Consider the following 12,103-nt stretch of genomic DNA (forward strand, 5'->3'; position numbering starts at 1 on the left):
AATTCAGTTTTTATCCAAAAATTTGAGTATTTGTATCAGAGAAACACAGAATTGACCTTTTTTTTACCCCAATTTTCATTTTTTAAGTGAATTTGACAACCGAATACCGGCGTCTAAAATTGACATAAATGAATCCCTGTATCATCACGTCAGACCAGAAATTTGCGGAAGCTGCCAAAGATTTTGTTTTTGAGGACCAATCTGTTGTAGGGGTTAAACAGTGTTTATCATAAAGTCTTTTGAACCATGTGATTTATATCTAAATGTGTTGGTAGCTGGTATTGTGTTATTGTTTCCATTACCAATAGCATTGTTCAAATAGTTTTTACTAGCAAATGGCACCACAAATTGTAGGAAGAGAAAGACGGATGAATCCGAAGATGAAGATCCGTTTGAGAGAAGCAACCGCCTGTTTGATGCCATGAGTCGCTCCAACACTACAAGCCTGCAGTCTGCACCCTCATCTCAGACAACCACAGGTACTTCACTCCGGTTTAATTTGAGTCAGTTATTTATCCTGTGCAAGCTTGTTCAAGCACCAAGCAAGAAGAAAACTGGGGCCTATTCCACAATGCCCTTTCTGGTCTGTCAGCAACCTGCGGATGGTCGTGGGTTTCCCCCGGGCTCTGCTCAGTTTCTTCCCACCATAATGCTGGCCGCCGTCGTATAAGTGATCAAATAAATAAATAAAAAACAAAGCCCTTTCTGACTTTAAAAACTTGATGCTTAGTTTTTAGTACTGGAATTTGAAATTTTGACACATTCGTCTTAAAACAACATTGATTAGGGGTACCTGAATTTTAATTTTAAGTTCTGAATAAGTTATTGTGCAATAAATTTCAGATAAAGTAATGGAAAGGAACATACCAGATTTAATGATTAAAATTGTGACTTCAGTCTAAGCTAGCTTTGTGGCCTTGGCGCCAGGAATACATTCATCAGTATTCATGAGATATTTGTAAATTTGTTCTGTGTTTTCAGTGTCCAGTGCTATAACCGTATCCGACTCTGAAAGCAACCCTCCTGTGCAAGCGCCAGCGCCAGCGCCTGCGCCTGCAAAATCAAAACCTGCCAAGGAGAAACCAGCCGCTAAAAAGCCCAAGAAGGCAGCTGAGCCCAAAGGTAAGATTTTATTTTTTAACTGGATTTTTTTTAAAAGTGGTAACCAGCGTTGTTTTATGTGTCTGTATACATGTGATTGGCTGTGTTCGCTTCCTGCTTTCTAATGCTTGTGGGCAGTGGCTGATGTAGTGTGGTACTTCTGTATGCTTCTTCATCACCCACATCATGTTGTGCTTATGTAGCTTACGGTGTTGCTGTGGGCCAGGGGGTGCTTTCACAAAACTTAGTAAGTCACATTTCTTGTAACTTTTCTTAAGAGGTGCTGTCAAGGTGACTTCATTTACAAAAAAAATTACGAAAAACTGATTTACGAATTGTTGTGAAAGTAGCCTTGGTCTTCTACCTTTTTACATACATGAGGGACATTCAAAACAGTTAAGATCCTGATTAATTTAAGATCATGTGACTTCCAATTACATTGGCAAATTAGGTTAGAAATGGTTAGCGCAGAAAGTGAATGGCTTGTACTGAATGTGAATGGTTAGTGCAGAAAATGAATGGTTAGCACAGAACGTGAATGGTTAGTGCAGAAAGTGAATGGCTTGTGCAGAAAGTGAATGGTTAGTGCAGAAAGTGAATGGTTAGTGCAGAAAGTGAATGATGAGCACTGAAAGTGAATGGCTAGTACAGAAGTGAATGGTGAGCACTGAAAGTGAATGGCTAGTGCAGAAAGAGAATGATTAGTGCAGAAAGTGAATGGCTTGTGCAGAAAGTTAATGGCTAGTGTAGAAAGTGAATGGTGAGCACTGAAAGTGAATGGTTAGTGCAGAAAGTGAATGGTGAGCACTGAAAGTGAATGGCTAGTACAGAAGTGAATGGTGAGCACTGAAAGTGAATGGCTTGTGCAGGAAGTGAATGGTGAGCACTGAAAGTGAATGGTGAGCACTGAAAGTGAATGGCTAGTACATAAGTGAATGGTGAGCACTGAAAGTGAATGGCTAGTGCAGAAAGTGAATGATTAGTGCAGAAAGTGAATGGCTTGTGCAGAAAGTGAATGGCTAGTGTAGAAAGTGAATGGTGAGCACTGAAAGTGAATGGTTAGTGCAGAAAGTGAATGGTGAGCAGTGAAAGTGAATGGCTAGTACATAAGTGAATGGTGAGCACTGAAAGTGAATGGCTAGTACATAAGTGAATGGTGAGCACTGAAAGTGAATGGCTAGTACATAAGTGAATGCTTAGTGTAGAAAGTGAATGGTCACTGTCTTAGAAAAGCATTGGTTGGGAATCATAATAGGACCAGTAGATGTAAATCTGTACCTGGGGCCAATTTCATGAAGAGTACTTACTTGTAGTGTTAAGTGGCCCTTAGGGAAGTGCATTTTATATCGGTATAATATAGGCTGTGGTGGCAGTTAAGGAGGGACTTAACTAAGTGTGCTTCATGAATGCAACCTCTGTGAATGTTTCTGTGCAAAAAGGTAGAATAACGACAGTCACCATATATGTACATGTAGAAGCTCTTGTTTATTACTGCCCCTGTGCTGCTTGTATCTGCATTCACCTCCTGTCCTCGTTTGCACCCCCCCAGCCAAGAAGAACCAGCAGTCTATAGCAAGCGCCTTTGCCAAAGCGTCCAAAGCTAAGCCCAAAGCTAAACCTCCGAAATTTGTAGACAGTGATGACGAGGAAGATGAAGATCCCATGTTCACTAATGACAACAGCCAAGGTGATGAGTTGATAAAATTACAATGAGCAAGCCTTAAAAAACTGAACAGTGGAATTCAAACCGAAACTGTGAGGCTACAGTAATGTTGTTAATTTATTGTCGATTTATCATGACCCTTCCTATTGATTAAAAAAAAAAAAAATGGTGCTGAGTGTGGTAGTAATTCCTAATTAAATTTCAAATAAAATAAGTATGGATTTCAAAGAGAAAATTGTGTTTTATGATTCCATTCCCAACTCTGTTTTAATTACCGTATTTCACATAAAGTTTGGTATGTAAAAGTGCACAAAGGCCTTAGAATGACACTTGTAAGTGTATCTGATAACCTTCACAGAAACACTTCAGTGGCCCGGTAAGCTGAACAACTCAGAATCAAGCAAAAATGTTTAACTGGAAACATAGAAATCTCGAGTGGAGATGTAGTATGGTGTGGGATATATTACATGCAAGTGGGTCATGAGAAATGAACAGTAAATTAACAATGGCTTTAGCCACATTTATAAGGCTGCATCATAACTGTATTAGCATGGCTAATCTGGTAGTTTAATAAGGTTGATTTGGAAAAATAAATGCAAAAATTGTGTTTGCCCAAATGCCATTTTTTAAAATTGTACATTTTGAAATTTTTAGTTTTGAAAGATTTTTGTTATCCTGGGCACTGTGTGCCTTTTAAGAGTTCATTGTTTCAGAGAACATGATGTTGACAGTGTTTAGAGAAATTCTGATGTTTTCTGAAAGATAATTTAGTCAGCTATTGGTAAACAGAGAGAATTTTGATTTCATTAGCAAATATGGATTTTTGTGCCAAATATATTCAGCATAGCCTGTTAAAATATGGGTGATATCACTATTAGTACCTGAGTACCTATTAGTCAACTTCTTCTACCGCCTCTGCTACCAATTTTTTGAAGCATGCTGAGAGAACTGTAGGGTGTAGAGAAATAATTTGCATCTTTAATGACACAAACAAATCAATTTTGGAGTTGTTTTCATAACAGTTGTGTGTATAAATTCCACTGAAAAAAGTGCGTTAGTGGTTGAAAAGATTTACACCAGTTGTTAATGGCTTGTAATGTGCATGTCTGGCCTTGCTCCCTGATTGTGCTGTCTATCTGTCGGCCTGTCTGTGTGACTCTTGTACGCTTGCCTCTCTCTCCGGCAGACATGTTTGCCAAAGCCGTCTCAAAAGGCAAACCCAAGAAAGTAATAGATGAGCACCTGTTCAGCAGTCAGAGTGAAGATACAGGTTTGCATTGTCATCCTTAAGCCAGTTTTTGTTTTGTTGTCAATTTTTTCAAATGTTTCACAAAGGCTATATCAGTGAGGTTGAGTTTAACATGTTATTTCTTAACCTACTTCCGTTTAAGCCATGAAGCCAGAAGGGGTGTAAGTGACCGCATGTTTACATGAACTTAGAATAAAAGCCTAACTGAGGTGAACTGCGCAGGTAGTCACATTTCACCGGTTACATGTGACCATTTGCCAGCTATCACACTGTGGTCGCTCCTCTGGTTCTACTCTACATGCTGATGCCTTCTGTATTATGTTACTTGCTATAGCTCGTCAGAAGTTTCGCCTTTTTGGTGTTTGCATGCATATTTATACAGCTGTTGATATTGCCATGATTAATTGAAGACTTCAAAGTGATACAAGATCTATGCTTATTGGTTGAGTGTAGAGATAGGATTTGATGGGTTAAATCCTGCAGCTTTGGTCACGCTTGAATAAATGTTCCATCCTTGAAATTCGGCTCAGTCCAGGCATAGCTGGGATCTCTTACACCAGACATTTACTGATGAATCAACACACCTTTTTGTTCCCTATAAGTGTTGTGACCAAGCTCATTGCAATTAGAGGAGTTCCACGTATTTCTGTGAAACAAAGGTGCAAAGCTTCACAGCATAGCTCTTCCTATCCAGCCAATCAGCATTGATTTTGTTTGCCTTTGAAAAGAATGTTTGTGGTGAAGCTAAAATGCATGATATTTATATTTAGTGTAGATTTTATTCCATCGGTATATTTGACATTCTAAGTATCAATGTCAGTATTATCATAAGCATTCTCATGATTTTTCCTGCTGTTGTTGTTGTAAAGCTGTGTGCTGTGGTACTGCCAGTGCTTCATGTTGTTGTTGTTGTGTGTTCTTCCACACAGAAAAGTCGCAGACTTCTTCCAAGCCTGTCAAACCCAAGGCTAAACCAAAAGCCAAACCCAAGAAGAAGTTCGAAGATAGTGATGATGATGACGATGATGATGATGATATGTTTGCAGCTAAGAGCAAGCCAGGTGCAGAATCAGTTAATTAACTAAAAGACAAAATGTTAATTTCATGAGACAAAATTGAAGGCTATTGTAACATACCATTGCAAAGTGTTATTCACTAACCAGTCATTCAAGCAGTTATTTGGTGTGTTAGATTACTGGTATAAGTAGCCAAAATAATAGTCTAGATTGTGGAATGAGGGCGTGTGATAGGAAGCTCAGATCTAACAGGTAAGCAAGTAAGGGTTCATATTTCGTGTGTTTTTTCAAAAAAAATGGAATTACTGAGTGGGATCCCGTGATTTGTCCTTGAGAAAATACCATCCATGCCAGGAAAAGGCTCATCGAACGAAGGTTTAAAAAAAATACATCCAGTAGTCAAATAAATGCGTAATTTGTGAGAAATCTTAAATATGATCTCTTTCTGCAGCACCCAAGCCAAAGAAGAGAAAGGTGTTCTCTTCTGATTCGGATGAAGAATTTATACCCAAGAAGAAGAAATCCACAGCGGCCTCTAAGGTAGTCTGATTCATTCATACATCCTGTGTTCAGACTGGAAAATTGAAACACGCGGTTGTCAGTTTCTTGCCCAAGGCTGGTGGTTTACTTTGAGCACCATATCCGCGATTACACTAGTGTAACATTGCCGTTCTGAAAAAATGCCACCTTTGGAGCTGGCTCCATTTAGTTTATCAATGGTTACTTGCATTTTACACTTCGATCAGTAGGTCTAACTTTTAATTGACCTACAGGATGCACGAAATTACATCGGCAGTTGACATGCATCTGAGCCGGTAATTTGCCGGTTTTGCGTTTGCATGGAAGAAAAAGGTGGACTAAATTGAGCTTTTCCAATTTAGGCCACCAGAATTGGTGGATCAGAAAAAGCCGTCCTAAATGGATCTGGCTTAGTTTACGTCACCTATTTTCCCTATTGCCAATGTCTGAGCCAGTCTCAACCCACCAATTTTTCCTAGTCTAATCCTTGAAACTCATTATATAAGTGAAATAATATTAATGGGATACAAAATCGACACTAAGGTAGGGTTCCCTGGGTTAAATCTGGCAGTGGGTGGGGGTGTGGGGATCTCTGTGGCTCAGTTGGTTAGCGGGCTAACACAGCGTAATGACCCAGGAGCCTCTCACAAGTGGGGTCTATGTGAGTGGAAGTGCAGCTCAGGCTGGCTTCCTCTCCAGCTGCACGTGGGAAGGTCTCCCAGCAACCTGCAGATGGTCGTGGGTTTTTACTGGGCTCTGCTCGGTTTCCTTCAACAATTATGCTGGCCACAGTTGTATAAGTGAAATATTCCTGAATATAAAATAAATAAATCTTGCAGCCTTGGTCAGGCTTGAATAAATTTACCATACCTATATTCAGCTAAGGCTAGACATAGCCTGGACTTGTCTGTCTCTCACACCAGCCAATCAGAATCGATTCTCTATCCCAAGGTTAAACACAGAAGGTTAACACGAGGTTAAATCCAGAATTGCACTCTATGCCTAAAGTGTTTCAAAGTGTGGCATCTGATTGGATGTAATCTTGACTATACCTGTGGTTTTAAACAGTAATCAATCAATCAGTCATTCAGTTAATCTGATTTATCTTGCAGAAGAAGAAGAAGGATGACAGTGATGAAGAACTAAACATGGACGACAAGTTTGACTCAATAATTATTCCCCGTGAAACGACAGGTCGAGTGAGGAAAGCAGCTAAATACACCTACGACGAAAGCGAAAGTGACTTCAGTGATTAGAAATGCGTTTCCATGGAAACTTGTTGGAGGACTTTTTTATCGTTAGACTTTTTTTTAAAATGAACTGGTTGTTTTTCCTGAGGGCAAAATTTCCATCAGAACATTTATGCCATGGGAAAGTGTGTTAAGAGACAAATTTCTTGTTATCTCCCACGGGCGGAACTCTTAATGGAAGTGTGTTGACAACTGCAGGAGGGTTTGTGCACTCATTTCAAATTCAGGTGCAGGATTTATATGTGCATTTTCCATCAGGTTAAAACTTGAAGACCATCAACAGAAAAGTACAAAATGCTTCTCAGTTCTTTCCTGTCAGCTGTACAAAGTACCAATCACTGCCGCAGCAGTTTCAGATTTAAGTATGATTGCACCCTCCAATCTTTAAACTCAGCTGGTTTTGTTTTAAAACGGTATTGTCTGTCGTCCTTATAGTCGGCAGAGAGATATTTATTTTAGTCTACATGCCCAATTGTATAATCCCCAGTTTTAGCCGTCAGAACTTCACCAGTATTTTAACCATTTTTAGCTAACTGTGTGTTTCTTCGTGTTCATTTGTCTCCTTAAACTTTTCATCATCATATTTTATTTCATTCACAACACCCATGTACAGTTCATGCTCTACAGCAGTTCTTTCATTTGTATGAAAGTGGTTTGTGTGAGAATTAAGGGACTACCTGCGATGTCCGCTCTCTTTCTCTCTGTTGTTAATATCTCGAACACTGTCTCAAATTCAGTATATTTCACATTGTCCCTTGAGCAAATGATCTGCTGAGAGTCGTTTCATGGCATTGTTCTCTGTTGTAACTCTGCCATCAGAAGGTGAACCACTGGATAAATTTGGTATTTTAGCACACAGAAGGTCCTAATCACACTAGAATCTGTTGTTCTCTCCTGTGAGGTTGCAATGCTTGTGTGCTTCATGTGTGTTTTATAAGCACACATACATCACATTACAAAGGAACGAACAAAAGAGCTTTGGGCCATTTTGTTACGGGCGGGAGAGATTTACGAGTTCTCTGTTGCACAGGCGAAAGCAGTAGCTTTACATCCAAATAACTACATTGTAAGCCTGTGCTACATGCATTCTATTGTCATGGCAATAATGTGCCCCTCAGCCGTGCTAATTTTTCTGAAAAATAATAATGGCTGCAGAGTTGCAGACATAGTTACTTTTGAACTGAGACGGTCACTTGGAGGAGTATTTGTGACAAAAGCGCTGGTTTTGAGTACTGAAACGCTTCACCTTTGTGTAAGGCCGCACGATTCCTCGTGCACTGTTCTGAATGGAGGGTTACAACATTTGAACTTTGACATTTTGAGATCTATTTTTGTCCATTTATTCAGCCATCTGTAAATAATCCATCATTTACTCATTCACCCAAAAATGCAAAATACATATTCATCAATGTCCATGTGGTTTAGTTTTATTATTCAATAATTTAATTGTGGAAAGTTTTCTGAGTGCGGACTTGTGGTTAATGGCACACCTGCATACATATCACTTACTATGGTTACAGGTATTTGTCTGATCTTCAATGCCTGGGGCCGCTTTCCCAAGTCTCCGGAAGGATTTCTGTTAATTTTTTTGTGAATGACTATCTACAGGCTTATGTCTCATAAGGCAATGTGATTTATTTGAATCACATGCAGGAGGGTTTGAATCACATGCAGTGAAGACCAAACATTCAGCGTTGTTAAAGTGTGGAAATATTACGCATGCCTTTGATTTGAAATGTGGAAGCAAGGGGAAGTCACAAAGAATGTGGTGTTACCATTTTTGTATTCTGATATTCTAAGATGTTGCCGACATCATGACGCAGCAGAATGTCGGGTCTGGAGAGCAAAATACAGCTAACTTTATAACCAACTGTGAAAGCCTAATATTTATAAGACTTCTCTCCAGTGTTGCTGAATCCAGTAATTAAATAATGAGGATTATGTTTGTTAACATGAGGAGCATCAAACATTTTATATTTTTATGTTTCCAGTTAATTCTGCTATATTCCTCACCGCTCAACATCACAGTAAAGGAAAATATATACATGTACATGTATCATTGTGGACAGCATAAATACGGAATATTTAAAACAGCCATGTGTCAGTGTGCTATAATAAACCTTCCTTAACCGTCTGCTGTACTCACACTTAAAACATCCACATCGGCTACAATTTCTTTACAAGCTGTCGTAGCATCGTTTATAAACATTGTACTTACGCCAAATACGTCATATTTTTTGTATGACTATGGCATTGGTACCAGGATTGGTTTTACACGAGCTGCAATATCTAAAGTTCTAGACATTTAATTGTGAACATATTTTTAGCTGCAATATGTAAAGTTCTAGACATTTAATTGTGAACATATTTTTACTAGACATATTTTTGTGAACTGGATTACAGCCTTTGACTATGTAGTTCCTTCACTATTTTGCATACTTTAAAGGGATACAGATTCAATGCTGATTGGCTGACAGTAGAGATAGGATTACCTGGGTTAAACCCTCCAGCTTTGGTCATGCTTGAATAAATCTGCAATACCTAAAATTCAGCTTAGCCTAGACATGGTTATCTCTAACACCAGCCAATCAGAAACGATTGTGTATCTGTTTAACAGGCTGTTTATGCTACATATATATATTCTGTCAACTTACGAGTGTTTGGTATGTTTAATTTATTGTGACAGCCTCCTGTTTATGTTCATTGGATAAGCAACCAGTGTCCGCAATAATGAATCGAATCCCCGTTTCTTTTTGCTCGCTTTTTGTGAACGCTGGAAAGGGGGATACTGTGAATTACCAGTACTCATGCCAATTACCAGACCTAAAGGGATACAGAATTGATGCTGATTAGCTGGTGTTAGAGATAGGCAAGTCCAGGCTATTCCCGGCCTAAGCTGAATTTTAGGTGTGGTACATTTATTCAAGCATGACCAAGGCTGCAAGATTTAACCCTGGAAAGCCTATCTCCACTGTGAGCTAATCAGAGTAGATTCCATATCCCTTTAAACACACGGGGCCGATTCCACAAAGATGTTTGCGATTTAAGTCAGAATTTGAGAACTCTTTACGATGCTTATTTTTTGATAGTGAAAGTTGAAATTTAGACACGTTGACTTTAAGATAACACTGAATCAGACAAAATTTCCATTTCAAAAGCTTAAAAATAAGCTTTAAGATAGTATTTCAAATATGGCGTAAGTCTGAAATGGTTTGGTGAAATCGACCCTTGATCGTTATAACTTTGCTGGTACCGAAAATGTTTCTGTGCGAAGAAACAGAGAGTAATGTTTGAAATCCCCAACTTGTACGTTTCTTAAATGTGAATTAACACGGTTTGTGCCTGATGGGTCAGAGCAGCCATTATCAGAACGTTTGCAATGATGGAAGGGATGTGGTTCAGGCCTGTTCTTGTGTCAGGCGTATCAGCTGCATACTGCTACATATATGAAGGGTTGAAAATGGGTGCAGTATTTCATGAAATTGCCCATATTTGCAAACATGGGCCCAAGAAACTCAAAATTTATTTTGATATTTCAAAAAACTGTGTCACATAAGTTGTAGAAAGGAACTTATGCTATGAATCCATTCTTCTTTCACTCCTTACTAAGTGATTTTTATGTTCTCTGACACTTTTTCTTTCTTTTTTTGTTATTTTATATTTCATTTTTATTTGTGCGTCTCCTATAGTCCTACACAACACCCTCTTGTTTTTCTGGTCACTGTGTAAAACATAGTTTTGTAGTCAACTACATCTGTAGCTTTGATTACAAAATTCTGCCATACAAATCTTACCCCTGGATGTATTTTATCTTTGTAGTCCATGCAGAGTTAATCTAGTTTGTAATAAATGCAGACATTTTAATAATCTTTAACTTCCGTTTTTTAAGAATCTTCAACTTCAGTTTGTTTTTTTTTGAGACAGGATTTTTGCATTCTTTGTCTCTCAACTCTTTTTTTTCATAGGCTCCTTCGTAGGAACAAGTGGTTGATGGCACTTTTAGGCCATTTAATTAGTATTTGCTTGTTGAAGACTCCATTGTCTGCCACCAGTATGATGTGCAAGGCTGTACCAATACGCCACATGTGGGAAAGTTTGACTAACGGTAACTTTTAAAAGTTTGATGCCTTACCCTGGACGTTCAGATTTTCCTCCTCTCATAAAGCAGAATGCCATTATTATAAGTGAAAAAATCCAAAATTTTGGTGGGAAATTCATGTTTGTAAGGCAAAATAACCCTTGCATGTCATTAAATGAACTACTGTAGTGTTGAAGGGTGGGTTGTACCATTTTGAAAAAATCTTCACATTGAGTAACTAGATATTTCATAACATGAAAACGAACAGCGCTTCTTGTCCAATTGATTGTACATGTACCATAGGAGTTTGGTATCAACTATCGTCTTTTGTTGGCCTCTGTGGCCAAGTGGTAACCGTGTCAGTGCAGCACAATGACCTATATGTGGGAGCCTCTCTCAAATGGGGCTAAAATCCAGCTTATGCCGACTTCGTCTCCGATCGCAAGTGGCAAGGTCTGCTGGTAACCTGTGGATTGTCTTGGGTTTCCCCCAGACTCTTCCCAGGTTTAATCGCATCATAATACTATATGCTGTATAAATGAAATATTCTTAAGTACAGTGTAAAACTCCACACAAATAAATAAATCCATTTATGGATGGCAATATCTGAGAAAGCCCTTTGGGATGGGGGCAGGTTTTACTTCATAGATGGGCGGCCATGTTGCATCTACTGGAAAGACCATAAAATTCTTTTTGTTAAGAGATCCAACATGGCCCGTAATGCAATTTATGTAGAACACTGTAATTCATATTCATTGAGGTGGGTTTCCAACATCACCTGTATCTTTGCCGTGTCCCACATTTCGCTGAAATGTCTTGTTTTTATGTGATTGTATGTTAAGTGTGATGAAACAGCATTTTGAGTAATTCTACACCAGTGAGGTCTAGTAAATTTAGTTAACATCACTGCTTTTTTTTTTCAACCTAATTCTGCTTAAGCGATATGCTAGAGAGTGTGTAAATTGTTACTATTTATGCATTCAAGTGAACAGTTAGAATAAAACCCTGAGTGAGGTAAACTGACAAAGAGACCGTATTTCACCGGTTACGTGTGACCATTTGCCAGCTATCACACTGTTGTCGCTGCTTTGGTCTTACTCTCTGTGGTGTACCATCTTTATATTTTACTTAGCCAAAATTTGATGGCGCCCATAAAAAGCAAGCAGGTTCAAAAGTTCCTGGCATCAAACAGGTCCTGTACTCTGGTGGTTAGTATTTTTCTTTTTA

At 38.7% G+C, this 12,103-nt stretch overlaps 1 protein-coding gene across 1 annotated transcript in view; it reads left to right on the plus strand.

The window, feature by feature from the left end:
• Window positions 1-11,669, plus strand: part of LOC135464559 (DNA topoisomerase 2-alpha-like) — a 42,524-nt gene extending 30,855 nt beyond the window's left edge. The window contains 7 exon segments of the mRNA XM_064741983.1: window positions 355-479; window positions 982-1,122; window positions 2,651-2,788; window positions 3,951-4,034; window positions 4,943-5,074; window positions 5,481-5,569; window positions 6,661-11,669. Of these exon segments, the coding sequence (XP_064598053.1) occupies window positions 355-479; window positions 982-1,122; window positions 2,651-2,788; window positions 3,951-4,034; window positions 4,943-5,074; window positions 5,481-5,569; window positions 6,661-6,804 (853 nt within the window). The 3' untranslated portion in view covers window positions 6,805-11,669.
• The last annotated feature ends 434 nt before the right edge of the window (window positions 11,670-12,103 follow it).

This window comes from Liolophura sinensis, chromosome 4 (assembly GCF_032854445.1).
Source record: "Liolophura sinensis isolate JHLJ2023 chromosome 4, CUHK_Ljap_v2, whole genome shotgun sequence".
NCBI lineage: Eukaryota > Metazoa > Mollusca > Polyplacophora > Chitonida > Chitonidae > Liolophura > Liolophura sinensis.